At 53.8% G+C, this 21,253-nt stretch overlaps 1 protein-coding gene across 10 annotated transcripts in view; it reads left to right on the top strand.

Moving 5' to 3' along the window:
* The window catches only part of rimbp2b (RIMS binding protein 2b), an 853,804-nt gene that overhangs the window by 522,667 nt on the left and 309,884 nt on the right, over positions 1-21,253 (top strand). For 5 of the 10 annotated variants that reach the window (XM_072517100.1, XM_072517347.1, XM_072517565.1 and 2 more), the window contains 2 exons: positions 232-252; positions 13,978-14,179. In XM_072517100.1, coding sequence (XP_072373201.1) covers positions 232-252; positions 13,978-14,179 — 223 coding nt within the window. The remainder of the gene's footprint in view (positions 1-231; positions 253-13,977; positions 14,180-21,253) is intronic. The other 5 variants (XM_072517603.1, XM_072517263.1, XM_072517521.1 and 2 more) reach the window with 1 other exon arrangement.

The raw sequence follows: 21,253 nt of genomic DNA, 5'->3' as shown, positions 1-21,253 counted from the left end.
CAATGGGGACAGTCACAGTGCAACAACAGATTTGACAGCGAGTAAACAAGGCTTCACCATCAAACGGAGAAACCCTGACCAGAGACACATTTTCATCCACTTTATGTGCTGGCTTGATGTAAAATTTTAGCTGTCAAAAGTATGTGAGAAAATGTAATTGTTGTGTGTGTCCAAATGTGTAAATCTTGTGCCCTGATGTTTTTTTACTTTAATGCTTTGCACCTAATCCAGAACACGTTGGACAGCATGCAGGTACCTTTATCTACGATGTTAGCCAGATATCTCCCTGCTTTTAGAAATGGCCTTTGCATTAGGGATTTTTACTGACAACCTGCTATTCTTCCCGCTTTGTAAGTTTTTCCCACACAATGAGAATGATCCTTAAAACGGCGAGTAATTAGAAACACACCGATGGACTCGGACGGCCCAATAGGCGACAGAAAATCATAAAACCTCTGCCTTTTCTTTCCAATGGTTACAATCTTCCATTTGCAAGCTGGTCTTAAAAAAGGTCACTAAAATGTGAAAGAAAGTAAGAATTGGAAAAGACGGCAGAGGGGCTGGACCCAGATCTGTATGAATTCCACGCAACAGTGCGGAAAACTTGCAAAAGAGGAAAATGCAGAGTTGAACAACACACGTGCTCGTTCTGGGGACTCTGAGGAATGAGCAGAGAACGATGGTGATTCCGATGACTGCTTAATAATCCCCGGTACATTTCAGAGCGGGAGGACTCAGAATGAGCACTGCAGGTTTGTTTGCTGGTCACTATTTAAAATGCACTGGAATATGCATCGCAATTCCAGCAACGCGTAAGCAAAGGAAATATCTCCAGCTGGATGAATGGAGTGATTTTGCAAAAGGATTGTTGAGTAAAGGCCGGCCTTTAGCTGCATTCATTGCTGCCTTCACCGTAATATCTGTGAGAGATATATAACCTCACTCCAGTTTGCTTACAGATTTGCTGGTTTGAATCCGCTCAGAATTAAACCCTCATTTCTTGATATGGACTAACATCTGAAGTTATTTGTAGTAATGGTGAATCCAGCAACAACTACTCTCCCTGATTCGATCTCTTCCATCGCTCCGCCTGCCACTGTTTGGCAGTGGGAGTGCGTATTCACTGGGATAGTCCTACCATTAAAATCCTGCCAAGTAGATTGACTGTGTGAATCTCGCTGTGTGAATCTGCCTCCACCACACTCACAGACAGTACATTCCAGATCCTAACCACTCGCTGTGTGAATCTGCCTCCACCACACTCTCAGACAGAACATTCCAGATCCTAACCACTCGCTGTGTGAATCTGCCTCCACCACACTCTCAGACAGTACATTCCAGATCCTAACCACTCGCTGTGTGAATCTGCCTCCACCACACTCACAGACAGTGCATTCCAGATCCTAACCACTCGCTGTGTGAATCTGCCTCCACCACACTCACAGACAGTACATTCCAGATCCTAACCACTCGCTGTGTGAATCTGTCTTCACCACAATCACAGACAGTACATTCCAGATCCTAACCACTCGCTGTGTGAATCTGCCTCCACCACACTCACAGACAGTACATTCCAGATCCTAACCACTCGCTGTGTGAATCTGCCTCCACCACACTCACAGACAGTACATTCCAGATCCTAACCACTCACTGTGTGAATCTGCCTCCACCACACTCACAGACTCTCGACTCGCTGAATTAGATTTGTGTTTATACGGTACTCATCAGTTTCATTCCCACGATGTTGTACACAGGGAAATAGGGTTTCCAACTCTGGATCTCTTCCTGTAACGCTCATCACATGATTTCCTATTTTTAACTGCCACGTCCACACACACTTCCTATTGGTCACCTTATATGTCCATCCTCGTGGGTCAATCAGAAAGTGAACAGATTCTTCACCAGCTGATTGGATGATTCTCATTGTCAGTTGATCAACATTCTACCCAATGTCTGAGATGTTTAGAGAATGATTACAGCATGGAGGAGGTCTGTGCTGGTCCTCTGGAGAGCAATTCATCGAGTACCACTCATCTATCCTTTTCCCGTCGCCCTCCCGACATATTTTTTCTTATCAGATAATAATCCAATTCCCTTTTGAAAGCCTTGTTTCACCCGACCTCTGTCAGTCAGGGTATTCCAGATCCAAACCAGGTCTTAACCACCTGCTGTGTGACTCTATCTCCACCACACTCACAGACAGTGCATTCCAGATCCTAACCACTCGCTGTGTGACTCTATCTCCACCACACTCACAGACAGTGCATTCCAGATCCTAACCACTCGCTGTGTGAATCTGTCTCCACCACACTCACAGACAGTGCATTCCAGATCCTAACCACTCGCTGTGTGAATCTGCCTTCACCACACTCACAGACAGTGCATTCCAGATCCTAACCACTCGCTGTGTGAATCTGCCTTCACCACACTCACAGACAGTGCATTCCAGATCCTAACCACTCGCTGTGTGAATCTGCCTTCACCACACTCACAGACAGTACATTCCAGATCCTAACCACTCGCTGTGTGAATCTGCCTCCACCACACTCACAGACAGTACATTCCAGATCCTAACCACTCGCTGTGTGAATCTGCCTCCACCACACTCACAGACAGTACATTCCAGATCCTAACCACTCGCTGTGTGAATCTGTCTCCACCACACTCTCAGACAGTACATTCCAGATCCTAACCACTCGCTGTGTGAATCTGCCTCCACCACACTCACAGACAGTGCATTCCAGATCCTAACCACTCGCTGTGTGAATCTGCCTCCACCACACTCTCAGACAGTACATTCCAGATCCTAACCACTCGCTGTGTGAATCTGCCTCCACCACACTCACAGACAGTACATTCCAGATCCTAACCACTCGCTGTGTGAATCTGCCTCCACCACACTCACAGACAGTACATTCCAGATCCTAACCACTCGCTGTGTGAATCTGCCTACACCACACTCACAGACAGTACATTCCAGATCCTAACCCTCGCTGTGTGAATCTGTCTCCACCACACTCTCAGACAGTGCATTCCAGATCCTAACCACTCGCTGTGTGAACCTGTCTCCACCACACTCTCAGACAGTGCATTCCAGATCCTAACCACTCGCTGTGTGAATCTGTCTCCACCACATTCTCAGACAGAACATTCCAGATCCTAACCACTCGCTGTGTGAATCTGCCTCCACCACACTCACAGACAGTACATTCCAGATCCTAACCACTCACTGTGTGAATCTGCCTCCACCACACTCACAGACAGTACATTCCAGATCCTAACCACTCGCTGTGTGAATCTGCCTCCACCACACTCACAGACAGTACATTCCAGATCCTAACCACTCACTGTGTGAATCTGCCTCCACCACACTCACAGACAGTACATTCCAGATCCTAACCACTCGCTGTGTGAATCTGCCTCCACCACACTCACAGACAGTACATTCCAGATCCTAACCACTTGCTGTGTGAATCTGCCTCCACCACACTCTCAGACAGAACATTCCAGATCCTAACCACTCGCTGTGTGAATCTGTCTCCACCACACTCACAGACAGTGCATTCCAGATCCTAACCACGCGCTGTGTGAATCTGCCTCCACCACACTCACAGACAGTACATTCCAGATCCTAACCACTCGCTGTGTGAATCTGCCTCCACCACACTCACAGACAGTACATTCCAGATCCTAACCACTTGCTGTGTGAATCTGCCTCCACCACACTCACAGACAGAACATTCCAGATCCTAACCACTTGCTGTGTCGACGTTTTTTCTCGTGTCTCCATTGATTCTTTTGTCAATTATCTTAAATCCGTGCCCTCTGGCTCTCCATCCTTCCACCAATGGGAACAGTTTCTCCCTGTCTACTCTGTCCAGACCCCTCATGATTTTAAACACCTCAATCAAATCTCCTCTCAACCTTCTCCCCGCCAAAGAAAACCGTCCCAGATTCTCCAATCCATCTTTGGAACCAAAGTCCTTCATCCCGGAACCATTCTTGTGAATCTTTTCTATTGCCTCCTCACTCTTCCTAAAGTGTGGTGTGACCAGGGAGCGACCAGGCTGTGACCAGGGAGCGGCCAGGGTGCGGCCAGGGTGAGGCCAGGGAGCGGCCAGGGTGTGACCAGGGAGCGGCCAGGGTGAGGCCAGGGTGAGACCAGGGTGAGACCAGGGTGCGGCAAGGGTGCAGCCAGGGAGTGACCAGGGTGTGGCCAGGGTGCGGCCAGGGAGTGACCCGGGTGCGGCCAGGGTGAGACCAGGGAGCGGCCAGGGTGCGGCCAGGGTGAGGCCAGGGTGCGGCCAGGGTGCGGCCAGGGTGCGGCCAGGGAGCGGCCAGGGTGAGGCCAGGGTGAGGCCAGGGTGAGACCAGGGAGCGGCCAGGGTGAGACCAGGGTGAGACCAGGGTGCGGCCAGGGTGAGACCAGGGTGAGACCAGGGTGAGACCAGGGTGAGGCCAGGGTGCGGCCAGGGTGAGGCCAGGGAGCGGCCAGGGTGAGACCAGGGTGAGGCCAGGGTGAGACCAGGGAGCTGCCAGGGTGAGGCCAGGGTGAGACCAGGGTGAGGCCAGGGTGCGGCCAGGGTGAGACCAGGGTGCGGCCAGGGTGAGACCAGGGTGAGACCAGGGCGCGGCCAGGGCGAGGCCAGGGTGAGACCAGGGTGAGGCCAGGGTGCGGCCAGGGTGAGGCCAGGGTGCGGCCAGGGTGAGACCAGGGTGAGACCAGGGCGCGGCCAGGGCGAGGCCAGGGTGAGACCAGGGTGAGGCCAGGGTGCGGCCAGGGTGAGGCCAGGGTGAGACCAGGGAGCGGCCAGGGTGAGACCAGGGTGAGGCCAGGGTGCGGCCAGGGTGAGGCCAGGGTGCGGCCAGGGTGCGGCCAGGGTGAGGCCAGGGTGAGGCCAGGGTGAGGCCAGGGTGCGGCCAGGGTGCGGCCAGGGTGAGGCCAGGGTGAGACCAGGGTGAGACCAGGGTGAGACCAGGGAGCGGCCAGGGAGCGGCCAGGGTGAGACCAGGGTGAGACCAGGATGCGGCCAGGGTGAGACCAGGGTGCGGCCAGGGTGAGACCAGGGTGAGACCAGGGTGAGACCAGGGAGCGGCCAGGGTGAGGCCAGGGTGAGACCAGGGAGCGGCCAGGGTGCGGCCAGGGTGAGACCAGGGTGAGACCAGGGAGCGGCCAGGGTGAGACCAGGGTGAGACCAGGGTGCGGCCAGGGAGCGGCCAGGGTGAGACCAGGGTGCGGCCAGGGTGAGACCAGGGTGAGACCAGGGTGCGGCCAGGGAGCGGCCAGGGTGAGACCAGGGTGCGGCCAGGGTGCGGCCAGGGTGAGACCAGGGTGAAACCAGGGTGAGACCAGGGAGCGGCCAGGGTGAGACAAGGGAGCGGCCAGGGTGAGACCAGGGTGCGGCCAGGGAGCGGCCAGGGTGAGACCAGGGTGCGGCCAGGGTGAGACCAGGGTGAGACCAGGGTGCAGCCAGGGAGTGACCCGGGTGCGGCCAGGGTGAGACCAGGGTGAGACCAGGTTGTGGCCAGGGCGCGGCCAGGGTGTGGCCAGGGAGCGGCCAGGGTGTGGCCAGGGAGCAGCCAGGGAGCGGCCAGGGTGAGACCAGGGCGCGGCCAGGGTGAGACCAGGGCGCGGCCAGGGTGAGACCAGGGTGCGGCCAGGGTGAGACCAGGGTGCGGCCAGGGAGCGGCCAGGGTGAGACCAGGGTGAGACCAGGGCGCGGCCAGGGTGAGACCAGGGAGCGGCCAGGGTGCGGCCAGGGTGAGACCAGGGTGCGGCCAGGGTGAGACCAGGGCGCGGCCAGGGTGAGACCAGGGAGCGGCCAGGGTGCGGCCAGGGTGCGGCCAGGGAGCGGCCAGGGTGCGGCCAGGGTGCGGCCAGGGAGCGGCCAGGGTGAGGCCAGGGTGAGACCAGGGTGAGACCAGGGTGCGGCCAGGGTGAGACCAGGGTGCGGCCAGGGTGCGGCCAGGGAGCGGCCAGGGAGCGGCCAGGGTGAGACCAGGGTGAGGCCAGGGAGCGGCCAGGGTGCGGCCAGGGAGCGGCCAGGGTGAGGCCAGGGTGCGGCCAGGGTGAGACCAGGGTGAGGCCAGGGTGAGGCCAGGGTGAGGCCAGGGTGCGGCCAGGGTGAGGCCAGGGTGCGGCCAGGGTGAGGCCAGGGTGAGGCCAGGGTGCGGCCAGGGTGAGACCAGGGTGAGACCAGGGTACGGCCAGGGTGAGACCAGGGTGAGGCCAGGGTGAGGCCAGGGTGAGGCCAGGGTGCGGCCAGGGTGAGGCCAGGGTGCGGCCAGGGTGAGGCCAGGGTGAGGCCAGGGTGCGGCCAGGGTGAGACCAGGGTGAGACCAGGGTACGGCCAGGGTGAGACCAGGGTGCGGCCAGGGTGAGACCAGGGTGAGGCCAGGGTGAGACCAGGGAGCTGCCAGGGTGAGGCCAGGGTGAGACCAGGGTGCGGCCAGGGTGAGACCAGGGTGAGACCAGGGTGCGGCCAGGGTGCGGCCAGGGTGAGGCCAGGGCGAGACCAGGGTGAGGCCAGGGTGAGACCAGGGTGAGGCCAGGGTGCGGCCAGGGTGCGGCCAGGGTGAGGCCAGGGTGAGACCAGGGAGCGGCCAGGGTGAGGCCAGGGTGAGACCAGGGTGAGACCAGGGAGAGACCAGGGTGAGGCCAGGGTACGGCCAGGGTGAGACCAGGGTGCGGCCAGGGTGAGGCCAGGGTGAGACCAGGGTGAGGCCAGGGTGAGACCAGGGAGCTGCCAGGGTGAGGCCAGGGTGCGGCCAGGGTGAGGCCAGGGTGAGACCAGGGAGCGGCCAGGGTGAGGCCAGGGTGAGACCAGGGAGCGGCCAGGGCGAGACCAGGGTGCGGCCAGGGTGCGGCCAGGGTGAGACCAGGGAGCGGCCAGGGAGCGGCCAGGGTGAGGCCAGGGTGAGACCAGGGTGAGACCAGGGTGAGACCAGGGTGCGGCCAGGGTGAGGCCAGGGTGAGACCAGGGTGAGACCAGGGTGAGACCAGGGAGCGGCCAGGGAGCGGCCAGGGTGAGACCAGGGTGAGACCAGGGTGAGACCTGGGAGCGGCCAGGGTGAGACCAGGGTGAGGCCAGGGTGCGGCCAGGGTGAGGCCAGGGTGAGACCAGGGTGAGACCAGGGAGCGGCCAGGGTGAGACCAGGGTGAGACCAGGGTGCGGCCAGGGTGAGACCAGGGTGCGGCCAGGGTGAGGCCAGGGTGCGGCCAGGGTGAGGCCAGGGTGAGACCAGGGTGAGACCAGGGAGCGGCCAGGGAGCGGCCAGGGAGCGGCCAGGGTGAGACCAGGGTGAGACCAGTGTGCGGCCAGGGTGAGACCAGGGTGCGGCCAGGGAGCGGCCAGGGTGAGACCAGGGTGCGGCCAGGGTGAGACCAGGGTGAGACCAGGGTGCGGCCAGGGTGAGGCCAGGGTGCGGCCAGGGTGAGGCCAGGGTGAGACCAGGGTGAGGCCAGGGTGAGACCAGGGAGCTGCCAGGGTGAGGCCAGGGTGCGGCCAGGGTGAGGCCAGGGTGAGACCAGGAAGCGGCCAGGGTGAGGCCAGGGTGAGACCAGGGTGAGACCAGGGAGCGGCCAGGGCGAGGCCAGGGTACGGCCAGGGTGAGACCAGGGTGCGGCCAGGGTGAGGCCAGGGTGAGACCAGGGTGAGGCCAGGGTGAGACCAGGGAGCTGCCAGGGTGAGGCCAGGGTGAGACCAGGGAGCGGCCAGGGTGAGGCCAGGGTGAGACCAGGGAGCGGCCAGGGCGAGACCAGGGTGCGGCCAGGGTGCGGCCAGGGCGAGACCAGGGTGCGGCCAGGGTGCGGCCAGGGTGAGACCAGGGAGCGGCCAGGGAGCGGCCAGGGTGAGGCCAGGGTGAGACCAGGGTGAGACCAGGGCGCGGCCAGGGTGCGGCCAGGGTGAGACCAGGGAGAGACCAGGGTGAGACCAGGGAGCGGCCAGGGTGAGACCAGGGTGCGGCCAGGGTGAGGCCAGGGTGCGGCCAGGGTGAGGCCAGGGTGAGACCAGGGTGAGGCCAGGGTGCGGCCAGGGTGAGGCCAGGGTGAGACCAGGGTGAGACCAGGGTGCGGCCAGGGTGAGACCAGGGTGAGACCAGGGTGCGGCCAGGGTGAGACCAGGGTGCGGCCAGGGTGAGGCCAGGGTGCGGCCAGGGTGCGGCCAGGGTGAGACCAGGGTGCGGCCAGGGTGAGACCAGGGTGAGACCAGGGAGCGGCCAGGGTGAGACCAGGGTGAGACCAGGGAGCGGCCAGGGTGAGACCAGGGTGAGACCAGTGTGCGGCCAGGGTGAGACCAGGGTGCGGCCAGGGTGCGGCCAGGGTGAGACCAGGGTGAGACCAGTGTGCGGCCAGGGAGCGGCCAGGGTGAGACCAGGGAGCGGCCAGGGTGAGACCAGGGTGAGACCAGGGTGAGGCCAGGGTGAGACCAGGGTGAGACCAGGGAGCGGCCAGGGAGCGGCCAGGGTGCGGCCAGGGAGCGGCCAGGGTGAGACCAGGGTGCGGCCAGGGAGCGGCCAGGGTGAGACGAGGGAGCGGCCAGGGTGAGACCAGGGAGCGGCCAGGGTGAGACCAGGGAGCGGCCAGGGTGAGACCAGGGAGCGGCCAGGGTGAGACCAGGGTGAGACCAGGTGAGACCAGGGAGCGGCCAGGGAGCGGCCAGGGTGAGGTGCTGAGAATCGTCGCCTTTCGCAGGCGCGTTTGACGCGGCGACGGCCGCTAGAATCGACGAGGCCGCCGATTCTCCGGCCCGGATGGGCCGAGCGGCCGCGCCGATACGACAGAGTCCCGCCGGCGCCGTTCATCCCTGGTCACTGCCGGCGGGAACTCTGCGGGAAGGGTCGGGGGCGGCCTGTGGGGTGGGGTGGGGGGGGGGGGGGGGGGGCTCCTTCACTGGGGGAGCCTCCGATGGGGTCTGGCCCGCTATCGGGTCCGCCGATCGGCCGGCCGGTCTCTCCCCCCCCCCCCCCCCCCCCCCCCCCCCCCCGGGCCTACCTCCCTGCACGGCCGGCCCCTGAACACCGCCGCCATGTTGAGTCGGGGCCGGCGGCTGAAGAAGTCTCCCGCGCATGCGCGGGTTGGCGTGGCGCCCATTTGGCACCAGGAAAGGAGGCTGGAGCGCCGTGAACCACTCCAGCGCCGTGCTGGCCCCCTGTGGGGGACAGGATAGGTTGTACCTGGGCCCGGGTCGCGCCGTTGTGAAACGCGGCGGCCTACACGACGGCGCGAACACGTTGCCCAATATTGGAGAATCGCCCCCACGATACTGTATTCTTTATTAGCTTCTCTCTCAACCTATCCCGTCATCTTCAACGATTTACACCCAGGTCCCTCTGTTCCTGCTTTGGCATTGCACCCTTTCTTTTATATTGTCTCTCTGAATTGAATCACTGCATCTTTCCCGGAATTGAATCTACCACTGACCCTCGTTCCACCAACGTATCTACGCCATCCACATGGTCCATAATAGGTTCATGTTTCACATCATCCACACATTTTGAAATTGTGCCCTGTTCTCGCTCCAAGGTCTAGATGAAATGAAAATGAAATGAAAATCGCTTATTGTCACAAGTAGGCTTCAAATGAAGTTACTGTGAAAAGCCCCTAGTCGCCACATTCCGGCGCCTGTTCGGGGAGGCTGTTACGGGAATTGAACTGTGCTGCTGGCCTGCCTTGGTCTGCTTTCAAAGCCAACGATTTAGCCCTGTGCTAAACCAGCCCCTGGTTATAGAATTTACAGTGCAGAAGGAGGCCATTCGGCCCAACGAGTCTGCACCGCACCTTGGAAAGAGCACCCTACCTAAGCCCACACCTTCACCCTATCCCCGTAACCCAGTCACCCCACCTAACCTTTTTTGGACACTAAGGGACACTTTATCACGGCCAATCCACCTAACCTGCACGTCTTTGGACTGAGGGAGGAAACCGGAGCACCCGGAGGAAACCCACGCACACATGGGGAGAACGTGCAGACTCCGCACAGACAGTGACCCAGCCGGGAATCGAACCTGGGGGGGTGGGGGGCACCAAAAGACTGGTGCAGCGAGGCGGAGAATCCTGCCCCCTTTCTTTCAACAAAGGTGTAACATGTGTAATTCTCCAGTCCTTTGGCACCGCCCTTGAATCTCGAGGGAACATAATTAATGTAGAAAAGTGTTCAAGATAATTAGAAATACACCATTTGTTGACGCTGCGCTGATTTTCTCCAGGGTGCTGCCCTCCGAGATCTTCCTCGACACTCCAGGCCAACCCTGGAGAGTTAGCAACTCGGAGTCCCATCCAAGTGTCATCTTGGACCAGTTATTGGACCAGATCTAATTCAGCTCGAATTTTTAAGTGAGGGATCCCGTTCCTCTTGTCCATATTTATAATGAATGGTGTGTAGTCGAGGCTTGTTCCCTGTGCAGCCTCAGTTTCACGTCTTGCCGCTTGCTCTTAGTTTTGTTTTTAAACCTAAAATTATATCAAATCGAAGGATAACACTTAAAGAAGGAGAGAATCTGTGATTTTAAATGAATTCTTTTGGATCTCAGTCCTTTCAAGACCAAGGTGAATAGATTTTTAGTGGGGATGTCAAGGGATATGGAATGAAGGTGGTAAATTGAGGTGAGCTGGAGATCGAAGTAAGTGGCAGAACAGACGCACGGGGCTGAATGGCCTCCGCCTGTTGCGATTGCCCCCTAGTCTCCAAACACTTTCTCTCCTTGGATCAACATGGGGAGCGACTGGTCATTTATCAAAGGATAAATCAAAATCTGAAGTAGTCAAATTTGTTCCTCAACCTGACTTTCTTTCTGTTCTTTATTCGTTCCGTCAGCTCCCGGACACAAGTCCAGAACCTAAACTGACAATTCTCAAACTCAGAAAACATGGAGTGGGTGAGAAGAGACATCTGACTGAAGTATCGCAGTGATAATGTTCACTTTCTCTAAAGCATTGCTCAGATTTAACAGGCAACTTTATTAGCGTAACATTAACTCCATGCTGCGAAGCAAATAGTTAAAACCAACTTTTAAAATAGTCAAACAGTTTGTACCCTGTCCAACTTTCAATTTTTTTTTACCTAAATGAATTGCACCTCATTTCTAGACTAGGATCTGACCTCTGGACACAGAGTGTCACTTGATTTTGGACTGTGTGACCACTGACTCAGGGTAGTTTCCGCGTCTCAAAGTCAGATAAAGCTCTCATCTCGTTTGCTCGATCCCAAGTCTCTCATACTCCTGTCCTGTAGGAGAACACAGCCCCAACCGAGAATTCTAACTTCAGCTCTCTCTAACTGGAGTTTGACTCAAATAGGCTTCACGTGGAGTACTTTTATTACAATAAAAATTTAACAGTTAAGTTTAACCATGACCATTTCAAGGTGTCTAGCCAATTATTTGTATATCATTTAAACTCCCCCCTCAGCACTGTTGGTTCTAGACTTTTTAAAGATGTATGGTCAGTCTGGAAATTGGGGTAACTGTATCTGTGGGGATCGGACACAGGCGACCGCTCTATGCACTGAACAAAGAACAAAGAAAATTACAGCACAGGAACAGGCCCTTCGGCCCTCCCAGGCTGCGCCGATCCAGATCCTTTATCTAAACCTGTCACCTATTTTCCAAGGATCTACTTCCCTCTGTTCCCCGCCCGTTCATATATCTGTCTAGATGCATCTTGAATGATGCTATCGTGCCCGCCTCTACCACCTCCGCTGGCAAAGCGTTCCAGGCACCCACCACCCTCTGCGTAAAAAACTTTCCACGCACATCTCCCTTAAACTTTCCCCCTCTCACCTTGAAATCGTGACCCCGTGTAATTGACACCCCCAATCTTGGAAAAAGCTTGTTGCTATCCACTCTGTCCATACCTCTCATAATTTTGTAGACCTCAATCAGGTCCCCCCTTAACCTCCGTCTTTCCAACGAAAATAATCCTTTAACCAGCCTGTAGACAGTTACAGTGTCTCTCGATTCACAAACTTCAGTGTATGCAGCACACACTAAAGTGTGACGATATAGAACATAGAACATAGAACGATACAGCGCAGTACAGGCCCTTCGGCCCACGATGTTGCACCGATGCTCCACGATATAGCCTAACCTTAGCCAGGAATCTTCCCTAAACTCAAATAACAAGGCCTGATCACACATTGATTGGGAGGGGGTGCGGTCTGTTAACTTTCTTACCCATATTAAGTGAAAATATGAATAACTTAGCAAAGCAAAAAATGCTTTATATTATATTAGAGCTGTTAAACTACAAGTAATTGTCTGAGAGAAAATTTGCAGATTTTATCAAAAACTAAATTATTTCCATTTTGGATTGGATTGAATCAGAGACATTTTGTTACATCTGATTAATAAAATTTTGATCAGTTTCTATGTGTGTTCCTATTGATGCTGTAAGAAGCACGTGGGAAAATATCCAGATGTATCTGGGAATTGGATTGTGTCCCTCTGGATTGTCAAGTGTGAGAGATCAGTATGGTGGGTGATTGTACGCCCAACATATTGGGTCAGTGTCAGTCCCATTGACCTGCTGGGCTCAGCTAGAAGTATTCCGACAGCTCATTCTGATATTACAGTCAGGGTCCTGTGCTGGATTCAGGACATTTTGGGGGGGAATCGCCCCAGTGCGGGCTCCCTGTGATGAACCTGCCCAGCACGTCCCAGTGCATTGGCAGCAAAGACCCAGCTGAAATGAAAAAATGCAATGAAAATCGCTTATTGTCACAAGGAGGCTTCAAATGAAGTTACTGTGAAAAGCCCCTAGTCGCCACATTCCGGCGCCTGTTCGGGGAGGCTGGTACGGGAATTGAACCGTGCTGCTGGCTTGCCTTGGTCTGCTTTCAAAGACAGCGATTTAACCCTGTGCTAAACCAGCCCCAATGTACATCACTGTAAGTACACAAAGGGTACATACACTACACCTAGCTAGATACTAGAGGGAGCACCAGAGACATGACACACAGGCAATCAACCAATGGGTCAGTAAGATAGGACACGACCAATGGGCAGTCACGATACACACTGAGGTGACACTACCACAGGAGGGCATTACACCAACCCATATATAAGGACGCAGCACACATGATCTTTCTCTTTCCAGTGGAGACACTGTGTGTACACAGGGTTGATTTGAAACACATCACACCCACCGCGTGGATTGTAGCAGACTGGTTCGTCAGTCTGAGTAGCTATAGCAGGATTAACAGTAGCATCAAATCCAAATAGGAGAATTGTTAATAGTTTAATAAACGTGTTAAAGCTATCTCCTAGTCTGAACCTTCCTTTGTCAGAGTGCACATCAAGGAAGCAGCTTCTGCTACGTCAAGAGAGTAACAAAACACCAGCCAGATCTCTTTAAAGGCCTCGTCCTCTGGAGGTATCTGGTCACACTTGCGTCTCCTCACCTTGTCTGCCCAACCTCCACCAGCTCCTCCTCTCGCGTCCCATGGCCCTCCTCATCAGCCCAACCCCTACCCCACCTGTCCCTCCCCTCCGTGTCAGTGCCTCCTCAGACACCTCTCCCCCTGTCCCTAAACAATACCTCCCGTGGTGGGCTCCATATGTCCCCATCATCCCTGCAATGCTGATTTTTGGACAGGATTACATTTCTGGGCCTACATGTGATGTTGAGGCTGTAAGTGTGTCAGGAGCTCTGATTATAAAACTGTTTAAAAGTCATCATTTGATCATCAACGGTCAACCCCAACTACCAGCTTGAGGGAGAAACGAAACAGTCCATTTTACCACTTTAACTTAAATAAAATGCTGTAAAAGGAACGATAGGAGTTTATTTCATGTGCAAAGATTGGCTTTTCGTTCCAGGCCCTGCTAACTACATTGCTAATGTCTGCCTAGAATGTAGGAAGCAGTAATGCTGAGCTTTGTGCATGTGGCTGGTGGGCAGATTGCTGTGATCTAGGTGTATGCGGAACACTGAAAGACCTGTGCGTGTGTGTGTGTGTGTGTGTGTATCCTGTGCAGGCCAAGGTGCGAGAGTTAGAGGAGAAATGTCGAAATCAGGGCGAACAGTTCAATCTCCTCTCCAAGGAGCTGGAGACGTTTCGTCAGACCGCTGGTAAGATTGACCTCCTCGGCTGCCCTGCTTCACTGAGCGAGAGTCCAGACTCGCCCAGCAAGTCCCAGTCTCAGCTGATCAACGGACTGGCGTCACCCCTCGCCAAAGGTAGGAAAGGTTAAACTGCCGGTATATTTACAATGCACTGAGATTGATTGTCAATCTTCAATCATTTCAAGCAGCCTATGGTGATGAAACATTTTACCGACAGTGGACGACTGTCGTTGAGGAAAGGCAGACATCACTAGTCAATGGGGCTGGGGAGTGGCATGAGGCGCTGTGACTCTCACAGCCTCTCCGTGTGTATTGTGTGAGGGATGGTCAACACTCGAGGTTCAACATCTCGCCGTCCAGGTTAATATTTGACACATTGTCCATCGTACCCTCTTTGGAGGAGACTTTAAACCAAGCTCTCGTTTCCCAACTCGGGTAGGTAAAGAAGATGTCATAACAGCTGATTTGAAAAGTAGATGGGAGGGGGGGGGTTGCTACACCGGTGCTAATTCCTTCAATCACGGTCACTGGGAAAGAGCCCAGATGATCTGCTCATGATTACATCACAGTTTATGGGATTGTGCTCTACACCAAATGGCTGCTGCATTTCCCACAATGCCGCAGCAACCAGTGGGTGCAAAGGACTTTGGGATGTCCCAAGGTTTTCAACGGTGTCACATCATGTGACTACAGGATGGTAAACGGCAAACTGGGTCAGCAGCGGCCTTTCTGCATCCACCAATGGGAGTGTTAGAATTCACATTCACAAATGATACTGGGAGTTATTGGCCAATCACAGCGATCAGTCTCTGTCAACACACCGACGACAGACGCAGCCATGTGGAGGTGGTGGTCCCGTTCACCATCCCACCACCCAGCTGAAACCCTTCCCGCCAGAGGGATCTTACAATCCCGTCGATGGTGACTCCCCCCCCCCCCCCCCCCCCCCCGGGGGCGGCACAAACCCCGGCAGCAGAGGGTACCGGGTGTACAAAAGACCGTAGACATCTGCAAGACCCCACAGCCGGCCAATGGCGGCCACCGGATAATATTCCACCGAGAGGCAGGGGCTCGGGACGCTCTGCCCTTCAGATCCAGGGACGAGTCTGTCTCCACTTGGCAGGGTTGCCCTGCAGCTATTTACAGCCCCTGGCGCACCCCCCACACACTCCCATCTGCCTCCGAGAGCAGCTGGTCAAAAGGTCAAGGCCCCGGACCTCAGGGTTTCCCCAGACCCAGGCTGACAAGCCGAGGTGAGGGAATGATGTGGGGGGGGGGACACGTCTGGACTGAGGGAGGGCAAGCACAGCGAGGGGAGGGAGAAGAGCTTTTGGGGAGCCTTCATTGGACACAGGGTGCCCAGACAAGGAGACAGCCCCCATCCCTCATTGCCACCTCCCTGCCCGCTTGGACACCTCATCCTAGCACCCACCATTACAAGTAAAATACCTCCGGTGGCAGGAGGAGGGGTGAGTAGTCCGGGTCGCCTGGTGCATCCCTCACTGCAGGAACAATCCCAGAGGGTGTTGGTAAGAAGCGGGCAGGTATTACAATCCCAGTTGGTGTTGGGAAGAGGTGGGCAGGTATTACAATCCCAGTGGGTGTTGGGAAGAGGCGGGCAGGTATTACAATCCCAGTTGGTGTTGGGAAGAGGCGGGCAGGCGTTACAATCCCAGTTGGTGTTGGTAAGAAGCGGGCAGGTATTACAATCCCAGTTGGTGTTGGGAAGAGGTGGGCAGGTATTACAATCCCAGTTGGTGTTGGGAAGAGGCGGGCAGGTATTACAATCCCAGTGGGTGTTGGGAAGAGGCGGGCAGGTATTACAATCCCAGTTGGTGTTGGTAAGAGGCGGGCAGGCGTTACAATCCCAGTTGGTGTTGGTAAGAAGCGGGCAGGTATTACAATCCCAGTTGGTGTTGGGAAGAGGTGGGCAGGTATTACAATCCCAGTTGGTGTTGGGAAGAGGCGGGCAGGTATTACAATCCCAGTGGGTGTTGGGAAGAGGCGGGCAGGTATTACAATCCCAGTTGGTGTTGGTAAGAGGCGGGCAGGCGTTACAATCCCAGTTGGTGTTGGTAAGAAGCGGGCAGGTATTACAATCCCAGTTGGTGTTGGGAAGAGGTGGGCAGGTATTACAATCCCAGTTGGTGTTGGGAAGAGGTGGGCAGGTATTACAATCCCAGTTGGTGTTGGGAAGAGGCGGGCAGGTATTACAATCCCAGTGGGTGTTGGGAAGAGGCGGGCAGGTATTACAATTCCAATTGGTGTTGGTAAGAGGCGGGCAGGCGTTACAATCCCAGTTGGTGTTGGTAAGAAGCGGGCAGGTATTACAATCCCAGTTGGTGTTGGGAAGAGGTGGGCAGGTATTACAATCCCAGTTGGTGTTGGGAAGAGGCGGGCAGGTATTACAATCCCAGTGGGTGTTGGGAAGAGGCGGGCAGGTATTACAATCCCAGTTGGTGTTGGGAAGAGGCGGGCAGGTATTACAATCCCAGTTGGTGTTGGGAAGAGGCGGGCAGGTATTACAATCCCAGTTGGTGTTGGGAAGAGGCGGGCAGGTATTACAATCCCAGTGGGTGTTGGGAAGAGGTGGGCAGGTATTACAATCCCAGAGGGTGTTGGTAAGAGGCGGGCAGGTATTACAATCCCAGTGGGTGTTGGTAAGAGGCGGGCAGGTGTTACTATCCCAGTTGGTGTTGGTAAGAGGCGGGCAGGCGTTACGATCCCAGTTGGTGTTGGTAAGAGGCGGGCAGGAGTTACAATCCCAGTTGGTGTTGGTAAGAGGCGGGCAGGCGTTACGATCCCAGTTGGTGTTGGTAAGAGGCGGGCAGGCGTTACAATCCCAGTTGGTGTTGGTAAGAGGCGGGCAGGCGTTACGATCCCAGTTGGTGTTGGTAAGAGGCGGGCAGGCGTTACAATCCCAGTTGGTGTTGGTAAGAGGCGGGCAGGCGTTGCAATCCCAGTTGGTGTTGGTAAGAGGCGGGCAGGCGTTACAATCCCAGTTGGTGTTGGTAAGAGGCGGGCAGGCGTTACAATCCCAGTTGGTGTTGGTAAGAGGCGGGCAGGCGTTACAATCCCAGTTGGTGTTGGTAAGAGGCGGGCAGGCGTTACAATCCCAGTTGGTGTTGGTAAGAGGCGGGCAGGCGTTACAATCACAGTTGGTGTTGCTACTGGACGGGAAGTTTCCAAAGTGAACCCTTGGATCAAAAGATCGTAATGTTTATTTTTTTGGAGAACATTTGGAGGAACAGTCACAGGATTGCCAATTACTTTTATCAACAAGAAAAAATTATTTATTAAACATGAAAAGTTTGATTATAACCCAATACCCCATTGATCCTCTTTTTGCTTCACGGACGTGTACAATTTTTCAAAGATAACACCCCACTCTGAAACCAAATGGCTGATGCCACTCAACCAATCTTCTGTAGATTTCTCTCACAATCCCCCCAGATGTTACCAACATCCACTCCCAAAAACTTAGGCTTTGAAATCTTCTTTCAAACAAAGTTTCTGATCCATTTTTCACAACCCACTCCAGGTTTTTCACCTAATCTTTCAGGTTTTCTTTCATCGAATCCATAGCATCCCGACAGTGCAGAATGAGGCCATTCGGCCCATCGAGCCTGCACTGACTCTCTGGAAGAGTACCCGACCTAGGCCCAATCCCTGTCCTATCCCTTGAACAGCGTTTATCCAAATTCCGCGATCCAGCCAACGCTTTCCACAGTTATTTCAACTCACATTCCACGGGCTGTAGTAAAATCCCACAAAGCTGAAGATCACTTCAAATATCTTTCTGGCTTCTCAGCCTTATTCTCAGCTCTCTCTGCCTTTACTAAACAGTTCTCTGTTCGAGTAACTTTAACCTCTGACATCTTGGAAACTTCTCTTCATTTCTCCAGTTTCCTTAACTAGCTGCTCTTCAGATCTCTGAACTTGTTTTCTTAACCATTGCTCCGTGATATGGCTTTTCTTCTAGCAAGGTTGAAAGATGTGTTCCCTCTCTAGCCTATAACCAACTGATACTAGCAGAGCTGGAGAGTTGCCCTTTCTCTCCTCTCTCTCGACAACCTTTCTCCAACTGCTATGGATCCAGCAAAAACTAAACTCAAAACATCTTCCTACCCTAAAGGTGCCTTTTATGCTTATCTGAGCTTGTTTATGTTTTATGCCGTAACACTCTCTAAGCACAGTAGAAGCACAGTTTGAATTGATCAAATCTCCACACATACAAGTACCTTTGTCTCACATGAATTTAACTAAATTAAACCCACTTCAATCTGTACCTGATTACTAATATTTAACAATACAAAATAATCACTTAAAACTTTCTCAGTTTTCCTCACACAGGGCATTGCTGCAAAATGCCCAGTTTTACACCTCCATAGAATCCCTAAAGTGCCGAAAGAGGCCATTCGGCCAATCAAGTCTACACCGACTCTCCGAAAGAGCACCCACTCCCCCCCCCCCCCCACCCTTCCCCGTAATCCCGCCTAAACCGCACATCTTCGCTGATGACACGGCCATAGTGGGCCGGATCTCGAATAACGATGAGTCTGAGTACAGGCTGGAGATAGAGAACCTAGTGGAGTGATGCAGCGACAACAATCTCTCCCTCAATGCCAGCAAAACTAAAGAGCTGGTCATTGACTTCAGGAAGCAAAGTACTGTACACACCCCTGTCAGCATCAAGGGGGCTGAGGTGGAGATGGTTAGCAGCTTCAAATTCCCAGGTGTGCACATTTCCAAAAATCTGTCCTGGTCCACCCACGTCGAGGCTACCACCAAAAAAGCACAACAGCGCCTATACTTCCTCAGGAAACTAAGGAAATTCGGCATGTCTACATTAACCCGTACCAACTTTTACAGATGCACCATAGAAAGCATCCTATCAGGCTGCATCACAGCCTGGTATGGCAACTGCTCGGCCCAGGAGCGCAAGAAACTTCAGAGAGCGGTGAACACCGTCCAGTCCATCACACAAACTTGCCTCCCATCCATTGACTCCATCTACACCTCCCGCTGCCTGGGGAAAGCGGGCAGCATAATCAAAGACCCCTCCCACCCGGCTTACTCACTCTTCCAACTTCTTCCATCGGGCAGGAGATACAGAAGTCTGAGAACACGCACGAACAGACTCAAAAACAGCTTCTTCCCCACTGTCACCAGACTCATAAACATCCCTCTTGTTTTGGGGAGGTTTTAAACTAATGTGGCAGGGGGATGGGAACCAGATTAGGAAGTTAGAGGTCAGTAAAGAGGCAGCAACTAAAGCCAGTAAGGTACTAGATAATAAACTCAATGTGACTAAGGGGAAGAGTAGACAGGGAAGAGATGATGAACGCAAAGGGACAGGTGGTCTGAGGTGCATTTGTTTCAATGCGAGAAGTGTAGCAGGTAAGGCAGATGAACTTAGGGCTTGGATTAGTACCTGGGAGTATGATGTTATTGGTATTACTGAGACTTGGTTGAGGGAAGGGCAAGATTGGCAACTAAATATCCCAGGGTATAGATGCTTCAGGAGGGATAGAGAGGGAGGTAAAAGGGGTGGAGGAGTTGCAGTACTGGTCAGAGATGATATCACAGCTGTGATTAAGGAGGGCACCATGGAGGATTCGAGCACTGAGGCAATATGGGTAGAGCTAAGAAATAGGAAGGGTGCAGTAACATTGTTGGGACTTTACTACAGGCCTCCCAAAAGCGAGCGTGAAGTAGAGGTACAAATATGTAGACAGATTAGAGAAAATTATAGGAGCAATAGGGTGGTCGTGATGGGAGATTTTAACTTCCCCAACATTGAATGGGACTCCCGACCAGGTGGTTAAAGTTTCAGTCGGTGATTACTTTGGGAATAGCGATCACAATTCCGTACGTTTTAGAATACTCAAGGATAAAGATGAGAGTGGTCCTAAAGGAAGAGTGCTAAATTGGGGAAAGGCCAAGTATAACAAAATTCAACAGGAGCTTGGGAATGTGGATTGGGAGCAGCTGTTTAAGGGTAAATCCACATTTGAAATGTGGGAGTCTTTTCAGGAAAGGTTGATTAGAGTGCAGGACAGACATGTCCCTGTGAAAATGAGGGATAGAAATGGCAAGATTAGGGAACCATGGATGACGGGTGGAATTGTGAGACCAGCTAAAATGAAAAAGGAAGCATACATAAGATCTAGGCAACTTAAAACTGATGAAGCTTTGGAGGAACATCGGGAAAGTAGGACAAATTTCAAACGCGCAATAAAGAGGGCTAAAAGAGGTCATGAAATATCTTTGGCTAACAGGGTTAAGGAAAATCCCAAAGCCTTTTATTCGTATATAAGGAGCAAGAGGGTAAGTAGAGAAACGATTGGCCCACTCAAAGACAAAAGAGGGAATTTATGCGTGGAGTCAGAGGAAATGGGTGAGATTCTTAATGAGTACTTTGCATCGGTATTCACCAAGGAGATGGACATGACGGATATTGAGGTTAGGGATGGATGTTTAAATACTCTAGGTCAAGTCGGCATAAGGAAGGGGGAAGTTTTGGGTATTCTAAAAGGCATTAAGATGGACAAGTCCCCAGGTCCGGATGGGATCTATCCCAGGTTACTGAGGGAAGCGAGGAAAGAAATAGCTGGGGCCTTAACAGATATCTTTGCAGCATCCTTGAGCACGGGTGAGGTCCCAGAGGACTGGAGAATTGCTAATGTTGTCCCTTTGTTTAAGAAGGGTAGCAGGGATAATCCAGGGAGTTATAGACCTGTGATCTTGACGTCAGTGGTAGGAGGCAAACTGTTGGAGAAGATACTGAGGGATAGGATCTAGTCACATTTGGAAGAAAATAGAATTATCAGTGATAGGCAGCATGGTTTTGTGCAGGGAAGGTCATGTCTTACAAACCTAATAGAATTCTTTGAGGAAGTGACAACGTTAATTGATGAGGGAAGGGCTGTAGATGTCATATACATGGACTTCAGTAAGGCGTTTGATAAAGTTTCCCATGGCAGGTTGATGGAAAAAGTGAAGTCGTATGGGGTTCAGGGTGTACTAGCTAGATGGGTAAAGAACTGGCTGGGCAACAGGAGACAGAGAGTAGTGGTGGACGGAATGTCTCAAAATGGAGAAAGGTGACTAGTGGTGTTCCACAGGGATTCGTGCTCGGACCACTGTTGTTTGTGATACATAAATGATCTGGACGACGGTATAGGT

Source organism: Scyliorhinus torazame, chromosome 1 (genome assembly GCF_047496885.1).
Source record: "Scyliorhinus torazame isolate Kashiwa2021f chromosome 1, sScyTor2.1, whole genome shotgun sequence".
NCBI lineage: Eukaryota > Metazoa > Chordata > Chondrichthyes > Carcharhiniformes > Scyliorhinidae > Scyliorhinus > Scyliorhinus torazame.
This window is presented reverse-complemented; position numbering and strand designations above follow the sequence as displayed.